Source organism: Watersipora subatra, unplaced genomic scaffold, assembly GCF_963576615.1.
Source record: "Watersipora subatra unplaced genomic scaffold, tzWatSuba1.1 SCAFFOLD_29, whole genome shotgun sequence".
NCBI classification, from domain to species: domain Eukaryota; kingdom Metazoa; phylum Bryozoa; class Gymnolaemata; order Cheilostomatida; family Watersiporidae; genus Watersipora; species Watersipora subatra.
The window spans coordinates 290,349-312,726 of NW_027045232.1; the positions used below are offsets into that span (position 1 = coordinate 290,349).

A 22,378-nucleotide genomic window follows, 5' to 3' on the forward strand; every position below is an offset into this window, starting at 1 on the left:
GACGAAATAGTAGCATGCTCACGAAACGGAAAAAAGTCTTCTCAAAAATACATCATTAATTATTCTGTGTTCGTTTATACAGTGTGTATGAAAAATATCTTACATACGTTGTAATATGATTGCACTTACATGTATGTAACGCAGTATTATATAAGTTATTGAATATTTGTGATTATGTTCTAACCAAATAAAATGCACATTGAAACAATTGTCTACTTTGCTACCATTCTGAGAGCTAAAGAAGATTCTATTTCATTTTAGTGTAACTATTTATGTTAGCGTATCGTAAGACAAAGATTGTGAAAAGGCAACAGAAGACATTAGTCTATCTTATCTTTACTACAAACACCGACTTCTCCAACAACTAACTTTATTTAGATTTTGAACATGACCGCACTCTGTAGGTATTCATTTGTCAATTTGCTTATATATTTATTATTTATGTACAGCATTGTGTGACCAAAAAAGTTTTCTTGATTTGTTGGGCAAAAAATATTTTCTTACTGTTGGCATGATGATGTATTTTCTTGCTCCAATATAAATAATGCATGTGGCAATTGTTGTGCATCATTGTTAGCAGCTTTGCCGTTACCTCCACAAGCACAATGTAGCCAATTCTGGAAAATCAGAGGGCAGCACACACACAAAACCTTTAGCATGATGTATGTCTATTGGCATTGCTGACGTTGTACAACATATATTGTTTGAAAAGTCGATGCGCAATGACAAAATGTCTGGTGATGGACCACTGGAACAATGATGGGAAGTAGGTTGTTTTAGTTATCGGACAAATCTATCATGATAAATTGTAAAGTTTAATAATTTTATTTTATATAAAAAGAAAATGTTGCGCATAACTTAATTACTACCACATCAGCACCAAAGTCATAAAAGGCCTTTAACAAGCACAAATGAGAACAGAATAACACAGTAGAAAAGGGCTACATATACTACATGTAGGTATGTGAAAATAAGTGAATATAGGTCTGGGTTATTTAAAAAAAATCAGTGTTGAAAATCCTGTATGTTTTATGTATGTAGGTATGTTTTAATTTGATCAATATATACACTCAAAATTGAGCACAGTACAAGCTGAAACAGTTCGAGTTGTTGCATATAAAAGTATTCCTATCTAGAACAAGTTTGTTCTCTATGGCTGCAGATGAATTGGCAATGAGGTGGAGGGCACGCCAGATGCCCTCTGGCATGACCTCCCTTCATTGCCAGTTCACCCACAGCTATAGGGAACAAACTTGTTTATGCCTATTTAGATATTGCATGTATTAGAAAGCCTCAGGAAGCATTTATGCTCTGTCATTTCTTACTCCCTGCAAACTCCTCTTGGAGATCCTTGATCTAAAATAAAAACAATCATAGCATGTGTATTTACATCTCCTTGAACTCGTAAAGTACTGTGAATGCAGTATTCAAGTGGCATTATTTGCGACGATTTTTGACTTGGACAGGAATATTATTTGTTAATTTAATGAAGTAGATTGGAAAGTTACATTGGACATTGTGATTAGCTGGAAGTTAATTTGGCGATCTCAAAGAACCGGGCAAATCTGCTTTTGCTAGTTCCTGACTTTATTACTGTTTTTACAGTAGTTTTATTTCATAATTATTTCCTGGCTTCATATATCTTCTCCGATCCTACATTGCTCAACCGACTTAGCCCATAGAGTTGACTTGTAGAAGACAACAGCGAAATTAGTCCAAGTACTCAGTCTATGAATCGGATGGTGTTGCGGCACCTTGTTATCAATTTCTCAAAGAGTTGATAACAACTCCAGAGATGCTCCCAAATCCTAATTAGAGATTTGCTAATAACATCAAATCACCAATCATGAGATTGGCATCAAAGCACCATAAAAATGGATTACCCAGTTTGTAAATTAAATCAAATTAAACCCATCAATTACATAGTGGATGATGGTTTTAATTTCATTTTATTTGAAAGCTGAGCAGTCACCCTTCTAAGTGATTTGATTTGGAGCAAAACGCATGCCAGCAATTTGATATGCTTTACAAATCTGGAATCAAAGATTTGGGAGCATCGCTGCACAACTCTCTCCAATTCAGACACTGAGCACTTACACTAAAGTGACACAAAAGCATCATGCAACAGGGTTCTAATTTTAAAACTGAGTTACTGAATATTACCACTCACCGGACTGTTAGGTATGAAAGTAACATCAGGTGTCTGAGTTACATATATAATGCTGTCGTTTGTGGCGTTTCGTAGATGCTCCCCACATCTATGGAAGCTCGCATAGCCTCTGCTCTTACTACGTACCCGTTCTGAGCAAGCACTGCATTTCCTCCTTATCTTGAGCTATAAATCAGAATGCTCGAGACATTGAACGTTCGGCTGGGTGTGAACAGGCAACTTAACAAATATCGAAGTTGGCAGCAAATAATTTGTTTCTAAAACCTAATCCTGCCTACACAAGGGGTTCTTCTGCATTATCCTACTATAACTTCACGTTTTTCTAGCTACTAATCTAGGGCTATAAATGGCTTGAAGATCCGCCTACCAATGAAATTCCACATTTAACCATAATTAATATTGCACGATTTGCCTAAAATTTTATTGCTGGTTATGTGAGTGAGTACCTCCGTGTTACTATCAGATGCATTGTCTTGAGGATGCGGTCTCTTGGTTGGATTCTGTGACTAAAAATGTAAACAATACGTAAATTATGTATATCGACACCATGTGACAACATATATGAATTTATGCACATGCATAGCATATTTATATTTGTGGGCACAATTTAACTAAATTCAAATTGGCAAAAGAGTCCAAACAAAGGCTTTGTTGCCAGGGCTCCAAAATAAGCATTCATTTTATCTTGCTTTTAATGATTGTTTTTGCGAATTTTAGGTGTGAAATATTAAATGTAAAATAAAATATTACATCCAAGTTTAACCAAAGGGGTGAACTGCGATATAATACTATCTGGCGCATGTGTGAGGCCTCGGGATGAGAAATTCTCAAGAAAAATGAGACAGATTGCCATAAACTTCACTGGCTATTGGGTCAAGGATATTGTATCTGAGCATTCCAATCAAGTCCTTGTTTTTTTGTAATTCTACCAAATTTCTATGAGAGTGTAGTTGAATTAAAATAAGAGAAAATGTTTTTGAACTTTGATGTACTGTGAGACCGAAAGCAAAGTATCGAATACAGCTTAGACATGTCGCAACCCTCACAGTAGTGTAGACTTAGATTTACTGCATTCTCTGATTTCGGCTTACAAGAATATAAATGTGCACGCATGCTTTTGTTACAAGATAGCTATTTCAGAAATAAGACAAATTAAAATCCATAAAAGTAATAAATATTATTTATCATCTCTATGTAAAATCCATACTATACTATCTGTGCATTTGCAAAGACATGGAAGGATAGCCCTGTCTAAATATATTGGACATACAATGACCGAGTTTTGCTGTCCAAAAATATCCCTTATAATAGGCTGAGTAAAATATTCTTGGTGTATACCGGTAACTTACCCTCCGCTGTTCTTTGTACTTTTCCTTCTGGATTTGCTGTCTTTCAGGGCCGTACATGCAGCCATACTCTTTTTCTTCGCCATACTCTTTTTCTTCGCCATACATACATAAATAGCCTTGACTGTCATGAATGACGTTCTTACCTCTCCAAATATCTTCACCTTGCTAAATTAGAGCAGATAAAATTTTAAAATTAAGAAACATGGTACAGATTTTTTAGATTCATTGGCTGAAGACGTTGTAGATTTTTAGCCTTACTTGATTGCTAACACTCAATTGGGAACTAACTGCTGCATGTATATGATGCTTGATACATTTATAGCTTGCTTGATGGTAGTTATTAATATATACAATGATTTTTAATGTCATTTCAATTGCATGCCAATGCTTGTACACTGAAGCCCATGTATATCTTCTAATCAAGGCTGCACTATAAGCTTGATTGTAATCCACTGCATGTCTGTATATACACGAATATCCACTTCGTCAAATTAAGCTTAAGAGTTGAGTGTCTATAGAGAGTAATCCTTTATTGCTGAGAGGTAGATGGTGTGTATCCAGAGTGAGTTGCTAGTGAACTGATGAAAATTGTGTCAACTCTGCTTCAAGTAGGGCCTGTGACGCCATAGATCACATGGTACAAAAACAAACCAAAAAGGGCTTCATAAAACTGCAGCATAAAAACATATAAGCTACTATTGACATGTACTTCTATTGCACAACAACCAAGCATAGGCCTACATTTTACAATCAAGGTTACACTTCGCAATCAAGGTTACACTAAAATATCCGAGGTATAAAATGTTCATTTTCAGCACAAGATCACAAATTACGCAGTGGAAAAAAAGTGCTTTAAGGATATGAGATTACCTCCAAAAAGTCATTCATGCTTGTTGAATATGCCGTCCTCATGGTTTGTGTAAAACTTGTTGCCATATTCGATTTCATGGGCTTTGATGGCTTGCTCAGCCTCGTCTAACAATGAGGCAAGAAGGAGCGGCATAATGCTTAAATGCACTGCAATTAAAAAATATATTTGGTAGGCCCTCAGGCTCCTCGTAGAAGTTGACTGTCGTCAGCGATCATGTCATTCAGCTCTCGAGGCTTCGATAACCTACCGACATGATTGCTGACTACAGGCACAGGAGGCCTATAGGTAGGCCTATAATTAAGATCAAATGATGAATACAAAAAGTCAGTTATGAATACATGATGACCCACTGAGGTCTTCTTTTAGGGTTGAAGCAATATGAATATGCAGTGCATTTCAATTAATTTTTTAAGACAAATTGCAAGCAGTAAGCGACTCTGACTACTGAAGACTACTGATCACAGACAGGCTGTCTAGTCCGAAAATATAACTGCCCTGCATTGCAGAAGACTAAAAAAACTTGCTTTACCTTGCCTCCTCTCCTACACTTTTTGTGAACCAAACAGATGAGATACAGCCTAGGCCTGGCGGTGCTACTGACAGCGCACCATTGTAGTAACAAGTTCAAATAAAATTTGAAATACACAATTAAATGGTTGTTCCTTAGGTAGCTACATACTGTCGTTGTTTCAAAATGTGCTACAGTTGAGACTTGGTAGTAATATAAAGTTAGTTGTTAAAAAAGTGTGTGCTTGCAGCAAATACAGTAAAGATAAGAAACTGATGTCTTCTGTTGCCTTCATTTTTACAATCAATGCCTAACGAGATGCTAATACTAATATTTACAGTGAAATAAAATAGAATCATTTTAGGCTCTCAGAATGGTAACAAAGGGGACAACCGTTTTAATGTGCATTTTATTTGTTCAGAACATAATCGTAACTTTTCAATATTTTATGTAATACCGCTTTACAAAAGTGTATTCATATTAAAAAAATATAAAACTATTTTTCAAATATAAACGAATACAGAATAATTAATGGTGTATTTTTGAGAAGATTTTTTCCGTTTTGTGAGCGTGTTACCATTTATTCTTAACAAGAAAAAACTACGATAAACAGCTATGTAAATACTCTATGTTATTTTGCTAAAAGAACTCATATTTGTAATTAAAAATTTGCTTGGAAAAGATGCTTACGTGATATTTTGTTAAACAAAAAGATAACTACTCGATTTCTCAACAACTAAACGTTTGCAGTGGTTCGGCTAACTTTAAAACTTTTGTATTTCCGGATTAAGCTCCACCCCTACAAAACGACCCAGAAACTGACCAGGTTTTGAGCCACTGCAATTATACCTGACCGATTCAAACAGCTTCGTTACTAAGCTCCGCCTACTTAATTAGTTAATGACATAGAGCGTGTATGTGATTGCACTTGCGAGCTTATGTGTCAAAAAATAGTTAGCGTAACGTAAATGTCAAGGAACTCTGCCGTCATAACGTGTCCATTGTTGTACGTTTATACAAAAACAAATCGCTCATAATAACCGTGGCCAGGCTATTAGCAAACCATTCACAGCTAGTATTATGAACGGTTTCCACTGTGCAATAAACTTTTCCATAGTGTAAGTAAAACAAAGGTCAAGTAGCCCTACAACTTTGTATTAAGTCATTATATCTTGTTTTGTTTATCGCGTGTCAATGGCGTACGTGTCATTTAAACCTCGCCTTGTTACATATGAGCAATCTTTATTGTGGTAATCAATAGTCATATTTTACAATATGTTTTCCACAAGGTACCACGGCAAGTAAACTAACTAAAAAGCGGTGTACAACAAAAAAAATAAAAAGGACTGCAAAGAAACTATAGTCTAACTAAAAAACTAGTGAATAGTCTAACTAATATAATAATATTAGAACTGAATGCATAAAATATGTAGAACACAAGCTTGAAGATTGATATGAGTATTGTTTAAACAAAAAGTGGACAAATAATAGCTCAGTGAAAATAGTATACAAATAAATGACAAGTTTTCTAGTCATGAAAACAAAGTGTAATATGAAATGGTTAAAATAGGTAAGGCTATATGGTGAATGGTATTATTGGTCAGAGGAAAGTAGATGTAGTTTGAGTTTTTTTTTAAAAGATTGCAGAGGAAGAGTTCTTAAATGAGTGCAGAGATTATTAAATGAATTTAGCAGGTTGCTGTTGAGTTTGTTGTGGCTTATGGCACTAGGTAATTTGAATCTGTTTCTGGTTTTGTGACTATGGTTTACGGTTTGAAAGCTATAGCTGAGATATTTAGGGCAGTTATCGTGGAGTATTTAATGAGCAGCGAGGCAGGTGAAGTAATGTGATAGCTTAGGTAAGGGAAGAACACCGGCAGTGCTTGTTATTAAGTTGGTAGATGGTAAGTGCTGGTTTTTATGGGGTATGTTTAGGTCTTTGCATATAAGTCGTAAAGCTTTTTTGTAAAATAAATAGTGTGTTGGTATATTTTACAGGTGTTGTAGGGTAAAACACATGCAGGCCATATATAAGATAGGAATGGATAAAATTATAGTGATATAGTCTGGCAGTATCAAAGTTCATAAGATGACGAATGTTATAAAATAAACTTAGGTTAGATTATATTTTATTTGAAATGAATGAGATGTGGTCTAGCCATGATAAAGCGTCGTTGATGATGAAGCCAAGTAGTTTAGAAGTAGATTGTCTTGTTAGGGCACTGTCAAATATAGAAATTGTCAGAGGGAAATTCAATGGTGGATTTACTAAGATATTGTGAGATTTTGAAATTGTTGCTGTACCTTTTCATCACATTTGCTTGCAGTGCTGGACCATCGTTGTCATTGTTTGCTTATCGTTCATGCGGTGTTATTTTTGGTATATTTTTGTAAGGTATATTGTTATATTGCTCGGGGGAGCGATTAAGCACTCACCGTTGACTCAAGATCACAAGAGGCCTTTGTCAGCTTTGTCTCCAGTCACTATATATCCATGGGGGTCACGTGTCTCCTAGGCGTTTAAGCCGCAGCCTAATAGCCGACTAAGCCGTAGCTTCTAGTAGCTATAACTTCTAGTAGTCTATTTAGCCCAGGGGTTCCCAACCTTTTTTACTATGTTCCCCCTCAGACATGTTCAGAAATTTGAATTCCTCCACACATACTTCATGGCTAAAAAGGAAGACTAATACAAATTATAATGAGACTTTATTGTATATTTGCAAACACATAACAAAATATTTTTATACAACATGTAACTATGTAATTATTGAGAATTCTGTTGCCGCTCATTCGCGCACAGTACTTCAACGAGAGGCTTTGTTTTGGACAGAGCACAGCGCTGATCATTTTGTACGATCAATTGATCACAAGTTTTAGACTGAATGGGAAGTACGTGTAATGTTGAGAAGCCTGACTCGCACAGTTATGTAGTCACAAATGGCAGCAGTTTGTGGAGTTCAATTTTCACTACCTTGGGATAACATGCGGTCATTGTTGGCTAAAAGTCAGCAATGGACGTTATTCCAAATGAAAGTTTTGCAGCCGACTCAAGTTTTAACTCTAGAAACTTTTTCTGACAGTCATCTGGTACCATGTTGACTTCACACTGAAATGGATGGTCAGATCCAAGTCTTCGCTAGGTATTTTAGGGAAATATCTTTTGGACTCTGTGTGAAGGTGTTCTAGATGTTCTGCAATCTCGTCCTGGATTTCAGGAGGAAGATCCAAGTTGCCACTGTCCAGCAAGTTGTCTAAGCTTTAAACATTGCAAAGTTTCCACAGCAGACTTTCCTCTTCTAGCTCATCAGCTTTGCTTGAAAAGCATTCAGCTGGTTGATAAATATGATCATGTCAGTATTAGGACCCTGCATCTTCAGATTTAGTTAATTAAACTGCTCAAAAATATCTACTAGATATGCAATCTGAATAATCCAGTTGTTGTCTGTGAGATGCTTATGGAAACTCTCTTTTCCCTGTTGCTCGGTAAACAATATCAGTTCATTTCGGAGGCTGTAAACTCGAGCTGTGACATTACCTCGTGATAACCAACAAACATGTGTGTGATACAAACGTGTTTGGTGCTCAACATCCATGTCTTTGCAAAGTACCTTAAATAGCCTTGTGTGCAGTGCATTGCTCTTCATGTAGTTAATTAATTCGATTACCTCCTGTAAGACAATGGAAAGAGATGAAGGAAGGGTTCTAACTGCCAATGCATGCCGGTGCAGCATACAGTGAGTGCTCTCTACATTAAGTGAAACTTTTTTACAAGAGCTTGAAAGCCTGATTTTGTGCCTAGCATAGCTGGTGCCCCATCTGTACAACAGCTAATAACATTTTCCCATTTTAGATCTACTTCATCAAAAAAGTTGGAGACAACATTAAAAATGTCTTTAGCTTTGGTTGTGGTTTCCAGAGGTACACGAAACAGAAAATCCTTTTTTATTTCTTCGTTGTGTACATAGCGGGCATACACCATTAACTGTGAGCATGAAGCTACATCAGTTGACTCATCCAACTGAATAGCAAAGAGCCCAAATGGAGATAACATTATCTGCTGGACAACCTGATCGTTAATGTCATTGACCATGCTGCAATTTCTTCTCTGCACTGTGTTATTAGACAATGACACTGCAGCCAGCTTCTTCTCAGCCTCCTTTCCCAATATAGGTTTCGCCATCATCAGTGTACATGGCTTTAATAAATCTTCTCCAATGGTATGGGGTTTTTTCTGATTAGCGATTTCATATGCTACCTTGTACGGAGGCTTCCAGTAGTTTGGAGTTTCATTCATGAAAAGCCCCAATTGTGTCTAGCCTCATCTGCTTGAACGGTTTTCCATGTCGCTCAAAGAAGTTTTGTTCCTTTGCTGAGGAGAGATGATGCTTCAATTTGTTAGGTCGTATTGAATCATTGCCCAATACTTTTATGCATTACATACATTTGGCTTTTCTTCACCCTTGCTAACTAGACATTGAAATAAATATTGCATGTAGCTTGCATCATATTTTTGTTTCTTGCTAGTACTCATTCTGTAATGAAAGATATTATTAGTTCAATATTTAGGCCGCATTTTAACATGAAATCTGTAGTAAGAACAATATTACACACTGTATTACATCCCAAATACACAAATGCAAATTATATAATATATACCGTAAGTTCTCGTGCTCAAGTCGCGCGGCTTGTCGTTGGGCATGGCTTCTGGTTCAAGGTCATAGACAGGCGTGGCTAAGGCCATTCTTTTAAAACTTATGTGGAGCTCAGGGCGGCTTCTCGATAAATGCGGTCTCTGCTCAGTTGCCGCACTATAACCATAGAAGCGCATTCATAATAAACTTTTATGTATGGGGTCTTGGCAACCTACTTGTTTATTTTCAAGAACATGTTTAAGGAATACTTTACACTAAAGAAGAATTTATCGCCCAAGTCGAGATGAATTATCAGTGAATTATCAATGAAGAATTTGTTTAGTTTGAATTCATGACACTCAAATTCTTGGGTGTTTTTTCGGTATTTTTTAAAAGTAAATTTAAATTCCAAACGAAATTTTTATCTATGAAGATGATGAGGTATGTTTAGCTCACCACAGTCATAGATTATTAACACCTTTTCATTCTTGACCGGCATCTTTTCATAAAGATGAAGCCCTCCAACAGTGCAATAATGATCTAGCTGAGACATGGCAAGTGAGTTCTTGATGCAAGGGTTCAGGAATTTTAATTTGAACATGGAAGTGAACGAAAATTCTTTTCACATGCACTGATGTAGCCTGTTTTCTTATTCAAAAGGACACAAGTATAGCGAAACCCGTCTCAACACTCGCTCCCGAAAGAGTCAATGATGACAAAACTTCAGTCGTTAGCCGCGTGTTCTGTGAGCATATGGGGCTTGTTGGTAAGGGCGGCTAGATACCACTGACAGCTTATTTGAGAGTTATTTTTCCGTCATGAGTCATCTGTTTGTGAGCATAAGCCCACGGCTTGAGCATGAGGACTTATGGTACTGACCTGATGAAAATCAGAATGTACTGTACTGCAGCTTCCCTGTTGACTGTAGAGTAATTACTGTAATTAACATCCACTATTACTTGGTACAAGCAGCCAATAAAAATGCAGCACTACTAAACATCATACTACAGGAGTTCCCAACCATAGGGGAATTCCCCTGGTTGCCTTATCGTACTACAGTGCACCCTCGAGATACGATGTTAATCCGTTCCAAGATTGGCATCGTATGGTGAAAAAATTGTATGTCCGGGTATAGAAACCATTGTAATTATACAAAGAAAAAAAAGGTAAAAATCGTCCAAATTTTTATAAAAATGCGGTACATATTGAAATTTAGTAACAAAATGGTATGTTAACTTTAGTAACTATAGTTACATACAGTAGCTACATTATATTAAGAGCACCTAGTGATTATAATCTGCAATACTGTAAAACGCAAAATTACGTATAATCTGTTTACCAAATGCAGATTGTACAGTAAGAAGTTCTTACCTTCAAAATGTACACATAACATAAGCATTGAATTCACTTCGAATAAGTTTGGCTTGCAAAACTTACACTTTAAACTGAGTTTTAGTATGTATTTTGAACTATTTTACTGAATTTCAACTGTTTATCACAAAGTTTTATCATTCATAAGTTTCTGTCTTCACTTTCATTATAAAATTTAGCATGTCTGGTTGAGACATTTTTTTTAACCAAAATTAATAAGAAAGGCCGAGCGATGCAGTTATCGAAAGCGGCCTCTCACACGCCTGACCATTTAATGGTTACCGACAAAAATGAGATTTTATTTACTATGCAGGACATACATACCTTTGGAGTAACTTGACTCTAGCTGGCACATATAGCAAATGAAGCAGAAATGAGGGAAAAACGTATCAATGCTAATTATGTTGCTGTACACTTGAAGATTAATTTAATATTTAATGAAATGGAGTTTTTAGCAGTCTAAAGAAGTTGTCTAGTCCTGTCCAATTTTTCTCCTAGTTTAAAAAAAAACTGCTAACTAGCTAACTCTTGTAGAAGGATCCAGAGAGAGTGCTACAGTATTTTTTTTGTATGAAATGTGCACAAGAATCAATGTAGCCATACGTACAAAGTTTGTACGTATTTATACCGTAGAGGACAGGGCTTTAACAAGTTTCAGAAAGTAAAGTGGATGCGTCAACTATCTTGAGTAGTTAGATATATGAGTTACATACATATGATGAATTGTATTCACGTAGGAGATAACAAGCCTACCTGCAAAGACATGGTTAAACAAGGAAATAAAACATAAAATCAGAAGGAAACAAATAAAATGAATAAAATATGAAAAACCTGTCACACAAGAGATAAAATATTATACATGCATTGTTTTAATATACCAGTCCATATAACTAAATTAATCACTTGAAATATTTCTGCCGATGTGGGGATTGCTGTATCTTCTACTTCCTCGTCCTTGCTAAATGTTTGCTCATTTGGAATGCTGGTCGAGTGCATGGCCTTCTAACTGCTTTGAATCTTCAGTCGTAAGCTCCTTCTTGTGCTTGCTTTAATGGAGTTCTTGTTTTGATAATAATTGCAAATGCTGATTGGCTACGATCATATTTATAGTTTATAGTTCATATATCATAGTTTATAGTAAAATATATTATAACGCTGCAAATGAATATTTGCCCTCTTGTGAATTTCACACGAAACTTTCCACGCGGAATGATGCCGTGAGAGAAGTCGATCATCGTGTCTCTTCTAAACGTTCTGAAAATGTATTCGGCAAACTATATTTTGGTGTCTTTTTTATTTCGCCATGCGTTATGAGCACACCGACCGCCAAATTTTAACACGGGCAAAACTTCTTTCAAAATCGTATGGTGAAATAAAACTCGTATAGCGAGGTAAAGATCTCACAATATTCGACTTCGTAAGGTGAAAGAATCGTATATCAGGGTAATCATATCTCGAGGGTACACTGTATAAGCAAAGCATTCATGCCTGGATGTAGCTGAACATGTCAGCATGGCAGTTGTAACTGCCCTCCCAAAATTAGGAATGAAGTTCCGAACAGATGTATAGATGCATTTGTTGTGGTATATTTACATCTTAACACCGTGAAATTAGGTTTTTAAAACTTGATTAACATATGACATTTAGCTAATAAAACATAATGTTAAATGTTGACAAGAATTGCAGAAACTAAAGACATAGATAAACAACATTAATCTAAAAAATAAAGGAATACGTATAGATAGACATACCTTTTTCACTCCTTTCCAGGAGAGAGTTAGGTATACAATCAGTTTTATTTCTTTTTAGTTATTAAAAAGTCTACACTTTCTGAGAGTATAATATGAAATGAATGAGACAACGGTTGCTTAAAATTTATATAAAATTGGAGGGAAATAATCGTATAACAAATAGTGACAACATAAGAGCAGCAGTGATTTCATTTATTTCTTTTACTTTGTGGGGCAAAACTAAAAACAGCTATTTTTAAAGGTAGGAGGATGCTGAAGAGTGGTGAATCTTACCAAGGTAAACAATTAGAGCAGCTTGTGGTTGTCCATTTGAATAAGAATCGGCAGCGATAAGGCTTTGGACTTGATTGCAGACTGGTTTGCACTTGTGGTTATATCATTACATTTATGGATTGGCAGCTAGCTGATAATAAACAAGTTGACCAGAATTTACGTTATAAAATTTCACAATTATTATTCAAAAACATTACAGCAGTTGATTAGTTTTACTTATGGTGGAAAGTGGAAATTGTTAGAGGAAGGCACTCGAGCTTACACTAAAGGGTACCAACAAAACTCTAAAAAGTCAAACACCTCTTTGTTCCATCCTGTATGTTCAAAATTCCCCCCAGGGGGCAATTCCCTCTTGGTTGGGAACCCCTGATTTAGCTGTGGCTCTTTATTGCTGAACATGTTACGGTATGAATATATAACATGCTCTTTTTTTCTCAAGACTACACTGCCTAATCCAAAATACAAACTTTGACTCCAATACACTCAAATTCACCCAAGTGCAACCACAATCAGCAGAACAAATAATCTCTCAAGAAGAGAGTTAAATTCAATGACGCGGGGTTATCAAGCCAAGCAGGTTAGTTAGTCACAAAAGCTTCAAATCATAGTTACCGTATCGAAGATGAGATAAAAATCTTTCTACTCACCCAATATTCTGTTTAATTACTCGTCTTTTCTTCAGTCATCAGTTATCGCAAATTTAACAGTTTTACTCGCAACCCAGTCCGTCTCAATCTATCTCATCTTCATTTACCCAAATCACCTTCATACTGACAATATCCCCATACCAATTGGCCTTCTCAGGTTTCGCCTCCATTACCACCGGGTTATCTGAAACTTTTGGCTCGGAACCAGCAAGCTGGTCGTCATTTCCACTCTAAACTTTTGACTCAGAACCAGCGAACTGGTCGTTGTTGCCACTCTGAACTTTTAGCTCGGAACCAGCGAGCTGGTCGTCATTGCCACTCTTTCCGGAGCTTTCAGGTTGGACCTCCTTTTTGGGTTCCTCAACCTTACTCTTCTCAAAACTAGCATCTCTGCTAGGGACTACTCTCACAACGGAGGTTTCAGATTGGATCTCCTCTTTGGATTCCTCAACCTTACTCTCCTTTCCGGTAATCGTTACAGAACTCGCGTCCCTTGCACCCCTCCTCTGAGCCCTCTTTTGCTTTACAGCAGACAAGTGCAACAGAGCCTCTCTATACTCCTCACTCTTAATCTCCTCCTCCAACTCTCTTATGTCTTTCTTTATAGCAGACAATGCGTGCTTGTACTGCTCCTCTACTTGCCTCCTCCTATGCAACATCATAGCTTTCCTCTGCCTGATGGTAGTCTCAGTCGAAACATACTCTGTCTCCATCTGTTCTGCAAAACTATCCATCTTAGCAACAGAGGGTAAACTCGAACTAGGCTTCTTCAACTTAGAGTCCGGTCCCCTATTGTTACCCTCCTCCACCCTACGCTTAATACCCGCTGCAATATCTCTATAGGAAGACCCACAAAAATTACAACCTTCAAGTCCATGGTCTAACTTCCCACGAAATCTACACAATATCTTTTTGAAACCTACAGCATAATGTCCTTGAACTTTACATTTATAACAAATAAATCCAGGACACTGAGCAGCCTAATGGTCTTTAATGCTTTTGCAGACAACACACTTAATGTTACCTGGCTTACCGTACACTTCTTTCTTACCTTCGCCCTCATTCTTACCCGACTCGCTCACCTTCTGCTTACTAAACACCGTGTTACCCTCCGAATCCTTTGTCACCTTCACACCCCACCCCTGCCTCTACTTACACGGCTGCTCTCGGCACCACCACCTCCCGGCGAATCGCCAGCACTATTCATAAGTGATAGTCCAGTGAGAAGTAAGATTTGTCAGATATCAATCTGAAACTATAACAAAAACATTTATAATATTCCATATCGTATTTCTTAGGTGGTTTACTAACTCGACCTGAGATAGTGACGGCAGGTCTTTTACTAAGAGGCACAATTCCATTTCTAGAATTTCTTCTAGGCAAACATTACTATTTTCTAGAACAAGTCTATTCTCAACAACAGAAGTCTCCTCCTCGTGTTCACCGATGTCGGGAGTTTCCTCCACGTGCTCAGCCACACCAGGTGTTTCCTGCCCTTGTTCAAGAAGCTCTAAATCAGGGATCATGTTCTCCTGACTTTCAGATAAACCGTTGGCATTTTCTACTACTTCAGAGTTGTCATTTTTTTAGGAGTAGCTACCCAAGGGAAGACAATATCATCAGAAGAGTCAAACGATGTATTTTCGTCATCAGATTTCAACAAAAACAAATGTTTTCTATTTCTGCAGATTTCACTCATGCCTACATTGACCCAGTAACTTTCAGAAGATTTATCCTTTCTCAAAACTATACCTTTTGAACCTACATCAGTAGAGGCTTTTGCATAAACCATTTGACCAGCTTTTAACTGGTCTAACTTAGAAACTATACTTTTTATCCCAATGTTTCCTAATTTTGTTTTTGCGGCTAACTTCATTTTCTTCAAACAGTTCATAGTCTTCATCACTTTCTAATGGGAAGCTCAAGTTTGATCTAATAGCTTGACTAAAAATCAGATCACTTGGCGTATATCCTGAAGCCAAAAGTGTAGTCCTATATGCAGACAAAGCCACATCTTTATCTCGACTTTTCTCCCATAATCCTTTAACAATTTTACGGCACTTTTTGCTAAACCATTAGAACAAGGATACCGTGGGCTACTAGTAGTTAGAATGAAACCCATTTTCTCTCAAAAGTTTTTAAATTGTTTACTAGCATGACAAGTTCCATTATCAAACCTGATAACGTTGGGTATACCAAATCAAGAAAACAGATACTTGAGTACTCGAATTATCTCTCTAGCAGTTTGAGATTCTATATGCAGACATTCTATCCACTTTGAATAATAGTCTATAGCTATCAGATAATATTCGTTATCAAACATAAGTATATCCGAACCTATCACCATAGGCTGGTGTTTGACTTTACTATGCGTAATGCAAACATTACATCTATTTATATAATCTGCAATTTCCTTACTATAACCAGACAACCAAAAATGGCACTGAGCTCGTCTACGACGTTTCATTATGCCCTGATGACTTTCATGACAAATTTCTAAATACTTTAGTCCTAATGACTTAGGAATATACAGCCTAGAGTCATATAACAATATATTATTATAACTACTTAATCTCTCACGATCCATATAAACCTATCAGTTCTTTATGAAAATCATCCAATTCAGATTGCCAACCAGATTAAAAATACTCTATACACTTGAGAGCGTCTGAATCTTTACTAACCTCTTCTCTTAGTTTCTCTTCTTTAACATCCCCATATTCAGAAGAGCAAACTATCGAGTTGACATAAGCTTCTAGCTTATTACAAACAGTTTTACTTACCTCATCACAAACAGCCCCACTGTTCGGACGGCTAAGCAAATCAGCAATAAACATATCTTTTCCAGGAGTGTGAAAAATGTCATAATCATATTTCATTAGTCTTAACTTAAAACGTTGTCCTCTTACAGGTAGCTTAGACAAATCCTTTTCACCTAAAATTGCAATTAAAGGCTTGTGGTCAGTTTCTATTTCAAATTTTCTACCAACTAAATATTAATCAAACTTCTCACATGCCCATACCGTAGCTAAAGCTTCCTTTTCAACTATGGCATATCTACTGTCAGTTTCAGTCAGTTTCCTAGAAGCATATTCTACAGGTTGCCACGCATCTTCTTCGTTATACTGTAACAAAATTGTGCCTAGTGCATTTCTACTAGCATCGGCAGAAACTCTATGTTTAGCATTTATTTCAAAAGTACATAATACTGGACTATTAGAAATTTCTTTTTTAACAGTTTATAATGGTTATTTTTTCTTTAATTAAGAGTAACAGAGGACATCCGGAACCTTATACTTCTGCATGCCATTGACAGCGAGGACAAGCTGTTATCAACCTCAATGAGGTCACACGCTTGCATACCAGTAACACCTACTGGTAAAAAGCTCAACTTCCCACATGATCTGATAAATCCAAAAAGTCAGCTCGCTGTTCTCTACTGCAAAGGTACCAGTCAACCTGACAATGTAGAATTGACATCACAAGATAGTTTTAAAACAGTTGTTTTCAAATAAACATGAGTGTTGAATTTGCTTGTCATATTATTCTATTTTGACTATGTTTAGTTTGTGCACTTTTACTTAACTTGTAGGTGCTAATTCAAATATTATTGGTTCAGATATAGTGAAAGTGTTAAGCCCTTGTAAGTAATGCTGATATTTACCAGTACAAGTTACTTCTTTATTCTATAAGTCAAACAATCATCTATTGTACCTGATATATTGTTAGGTTCTATGGTATCTTATCTATTATGAAGCTTTATGGTACCTGATATATTGTAAGGCTCTGTAGTACCTGATATATCGTAAGGTTTTTGGTACTTGATCAATTGTAAGGCTCTATGGTACCTGATCATTTGCAAAGTCCTATAGTAACTGAGCTATTGTCAGGTTCGCCCTTCACTCAGTTAGAGTACAGCAAATGGTGTATCGATAACTAACCATTATATTTAGAAGGTTGAAGTAGAGTAATAAAACTATGATGGTAAAATCTTATTGGTAAAGACAGTGACGGCTGTATTTGTACTTTAACACATTTTTTGTGCTACGCTAGGTAACTCTATGTTTACACATAGAGTTTGCTAGCGTAGCACAAAAATACAGCTCAAGTTGATAGGCTATTACTTACAGCTGTGACAAAACATCTAATACTAGTAGTTAGTAACACAAGAGATCTGTTATAGTTTTTTTCAGGTGGTAAACTGATGAGCTGCTATACACTGTTGCACTATGGAACTGTCACATTTCCCTGTTTTCTTTAGTGCTCGCCGTGGAGGAATGTCAGTTATACCTAAACTTTCATGCCAAGTTCTATACCTGCACCATCTACAGTTATCGCCACACGATAGGTTGTGACAATTTTGAAGGCAGTTCTGATCAGCAAGAGTGTAAATTCATGAATTGCGAAATAATGATTAGGCTTGAGGTACGTTTCTAAAGTTTTTCCATTTTTCCTGACTAAAGGTGATTTTTATTTTGCGTGTAAACATATAAAAGTGACTAGCATTGATAGAAAGCTATGTATTTTCTCTATTGTAAGGTGCTATGGTACCTGATCAATTGCAAAGTTCTATAGTAAATGAGCTAATGTCAGGTTTGCCCTACATACAGTTAGAGTACAGCAAATGTTGTATCGATAACTAACCATTAGATTTGGAAGGTTGAAGTAGAGTAATAAAACTATGATGGTAAAATCTTATTGGTAAAGACAGTGACGGCGGTATTTACACTTTAATACTTTTTTTGTGCTACGCTAGGTAACTCTATGTTTACGCATAGAATTACCTAGCGTAGCACAAAAATACAGTTCAAGTTGATATTATTTACTGCTGTGACAAAACCTCTTTTACTAGTAGTTAGTAACACAAGAGATCTGTTATATTTTTTTGAGGTGGTAAACTGATGAGCCGCTATACACTGTTGCACTATGGAACTGTCACATTTCCCTGTTTTCTTTAGTGCTCGCCGAGGAGGAATGTCAGTTATACCTAAACTTTCATGCCAAGTTCTATACCTGCACCATCTACAGTTATCGCCACCCGATAGATTGTGACAATTTTGCAGGCAGTTCCGATCAGCAAGAGTATAAATTCATGAATTGCGAAATAATGATTCAGCTTGAGGTACGTTCCTAGAGTTGTTCCATTTTTCCTGACTAAAAGTAATTTTTATTTTGCGTGTAAATTTTAATAAGTGGCTAGCATTGATAGAAAGATATGTATTTTCTCTATTTTAAAGTTTTATGGTACCTGACCGATTGTAAAGTTTTATGATATCTGATATATTATCAGGTTCAATGGTATCTGATATATTGTAAGGTTCTATGGTATCTATTCTATTTGGGTGTAGCGGGTTGAAGGTTGCAAATTCGAATCCTACGCAATGTAATGTTTTTCTAAACCTGTAATTGTGGTTTCAGAGAGACAAAAGGACACGACTCATATGATAGCATAGAATGCACATGTTGCATATTATTCATTGAGTATGCTCACTAAATTATTCACTGAAAAAGAAACTGTTCAATTGCTTCACATCTGGTTAAAGTTGAGAATTCTTTTGAAACTAGTTAACATATGTGACAGGTCGTGTCATTTTCAATACAAATGAGGTCAGATCACAAAATAGTTTTTTAGCCCAATGTAATAGAGCAGTTTCTCAGCTTTTCAAAACTGTTTTCGGAATTGAAATCGAAGCAACTTAACCTGAGATACAGGTTTTTATCTTAGAAGGTGTTGGTCAATATGGTCGACACCACAAATTGAGAAATTCGTCTTTAAAGTTGATGGATTGAATTTTAAACCGTAGTATTTGTTGACGTTTTGGAATGTCATAGCAACTGCACGCTACAGACATTATATTTTCATGAATGTTGAGATCTATAGGGAAGAGAACATGGCGAACGATATGAAATGGGTCCCGATGATGTCACTTCAGCTCGAATACATAAAACAGTGAGGTCAAGGTCACATGTTGTGTCATTGAAAAGGAGCACATTGATGCACAGTAAAGGAGTTACTACCAAATTGTGTTGCACATTGAATTGATTATTTTGAGCATAAAATTGATGCAAATGTATCAGTGTTAGAATAATAATCCAATGCACTCACAAAACTTTTACTGAGATGAATGAGTTAGCGTCTTTAGGGTAGACGATCCAGGCTTCTGAGCCCGAGGAGACAATTTGAGATCAATGTTACTTGTTTAGTAGCTAAATTAGATTCAAGTTAAAGCAAGTTAAGATTGATTAAAATATTATCAAAATAACATGAATATAATATAATATTAATAACAAAATAAACTAGTAGCACTGCTGCTACTGTCTATGATTGACGTTTACGTTTCCGTATCGGGGCGATAGAGCTAGCCTTAGTAGACTTTTTAGTAGTCTTTTTGGTTTCTGCGGCGGTTGAGCTGTGATGTATTGAGCTGACGTATTGAGCTGTGATGGCTGTTGAATAGGCGCTGGGCACACAATATCTCTTTTGCTCTCATCACATAACTCCCTGATTTCTTTGAAAATATATTGCTGACGTTCAACAGTCAGACAAGGAGGCGGAATGATTTCAGGCCACCCTGACCTGGCTGACTCTGCAGACATAAGCTGTATATCTTCACTCTCCACGCTATTGGCATGCTTTTTTACTTGGACACTGCCTGCAGCAAAACAACGATTACTGCACACACTGTCTATTAGTATTACATTTATTGTACAACATTATTGAATTTCTCTATGTTGTACTTTCAAAGCCAAAATTCAGGATGGCAAAGAACACAAAACAAAGTAGGCCTAATCTTTCCGCCAATAGGATAAACTGGTGGTAGCTCTTAATTTGGCTGATCTTTTTGCTTTTTGCATGAAAAAATCCACTTCAGTCCTTTATTGGAACAAGCACATTGCCATGATCATCCATGACAAGCTGAGCACTGTTTAGGCAAGCCAAGCCAAGCACTACCTAATTAAATAAAACTCAGATTAAGTAACCAAGAACCTTTAGATAGTTTCTGTATAAATAGCGCAAGCAAGATTTGAAAATTCTCATTTCACTAATTGACAAAATGAGAAACATACCTCACCTATATCAGAAAGAGAGGAACTCTGTTAGTTCTGTATTTCCTTTTTAGCAAGCCAAAGCAGTAATCGCAGCTGAACTTCATGTAACCTGCGACGAGAAAATTAAGTTCAATCTCCTTGTACAGCCCGCTTGCAACGCGCCAAGCCAAGTACTGTATTACTGCGTTGTTTTTATTCTGGCCATTAAAAAAGGTTTGATATACATAATTGTATCAATACATTTTCAATACAAACATGAAACTTCAAAACATTGGTTGTTGCTTGCATACCAACAGTTGTCAGCGTGGAACAAAGCTTTCTCTTCATCAAGGCAATAGGTTTCTAGATACTGATGAATATAAGATATGACGCTGTTGGCTCCTTTTGTCGAACAAGCAGTCTCATCAATCAGATAACTCACTTGTGCAGGGAAGGTGTCACAGACCACTCCAAATAGCGCACACGTCCAAGTGGTTTTGAAATAGAGTGGCCCAGGTTGCTGTGGGTTGGCAGGGTAGTGGACCTAAGAATTAAACAGAAAGAAAATTTGTTGTTTTTCTATAGACATGCAAGTACATTTACTATTTATATTTTATTTTTTAAATGTATATTTTTGCTTATAAATTTGATCGTTTTTATAATTCTTAATTAGCATTTGCAATTGCTAATTGTTAAAACTCAGCAATGTTTCAACTTAAAACACTACGTTCATAGCTTTATACCTTGTAATAGTCCACTAATTAATGTTATATTTTGGACTGCGTGTGCGTTATTGACGAAAACATGAAATAAGATTTGCGTTTTGCAACAAGCAACAAGAAATGTTTAAAACAATGTTTTTGACCTACCTGCTGTGCATAATCAAAGCCATAGTGAGCAACATGAGGTCCAGTCAAAGGAGTGTTGGTACCAAGCTTCGAACCTTCTGTTAGATATTGTCGTGACGACAGGATCTCTAAACTACGACCGTTATCAGTAAAACTTGGCGGAAAATTTTCATCTAATCCATCATTCTCAAGATCTAAATCGATCTTACTGTTTCGAAAATCACTAATACTTCCTTCTCTACCCTGTAAATCTAAATAATTCACATCGACCTCGTCAAATTCTTTCCAAAAGTCACCACCAACGATAAATCAGTAAGACATTTTAAAACGCGATACATAGACTGAATAACCGGAAATGAAATATCGCTATTTTTGTTATCCTTAGCAACCACTTCAAAGTCTGCAAAACAGTCCAATTAAGCATCTTAGCTAATCATACGCCTCAGAAACTGATTCCTGACATGTGATTCGCCCTAGAAAAGTCATGACCTCAAATTCCAAAAGTCTAAGCTGCATGGACCAGTTTCACTTTGAGAGCCTATTGTGCGCTATATGAAATGCCGCGTTTGTATTGAAAATGATACGCGCTGTCACATATGATTGGTTTTTATGACATGGTTATTTTTTCTTTAAGTCAGAGTAGCAGAGGACATTTGGAACCTTATGCTTCTGCATGCCTTTGACAGCGAGGACAAGCTGTTATCAACCTTAATGAGGTCACACGCTTGCATACCAGTAACACCTACTGGTAAATCTCAACTTCCCAAAAGATCTGATAAATCCAAAAAGTCAGCTCGCTGTTCTCTACTGCAAAGGTACCAGTCAACCTGACAATGTAGAATTGACATCACAAGATAGTTTTAAAACAGTTGTTTTCAAATAAACATGAGTGTTGAATTTGCTTGTCATATTATTCTATTTTGACTATGT

The 22,378-nt window shown here is 36.5% G+C and overlaps 2 protein-coding genes across 2 annotated transcripts; both read right to left on the reverse strand.

Annotated features, from left to right (window-relative positions):
* Nucleotides 1-8,643: 8,643 nt before the first annotated feature.
* On the reverse strand, nt 8,644-9,078 carry LOC137410069 (protein FAM200C-like). Its single transcript, XM_068095652.1, has one exon. It carries the CDS (start codon nt 9,076-9,078, stop codon nt 8,644-8,646), a length of 435 nt encoding a protein of 144 aa, XP_067951753.1.
* Nucleotides 9,079-13,801: 4,723 nt separating this feature from the next.
* Nucleotides 13,802-15,097, reverse strand: LOC137410070 (uncharacterized protein PF3D7_1120000-like). The gene is made up of 2 exons (XM_068095654.1): nt 14,883-15,097; nt 13,802-14,408 (listed from the first exon to the last, which is right to left on the reverse strand). The coding sequence occupies exons 1-2, from the start codon at nt 15,095-15,097 to the stop codon at nt 13,802-13,804; spliced, it is 822 nt and encodes a 273-aa protein (XP_067951755.1).
* Nucleotides 15,098-22,378: the final 7,281 nt, after the last annotated feature.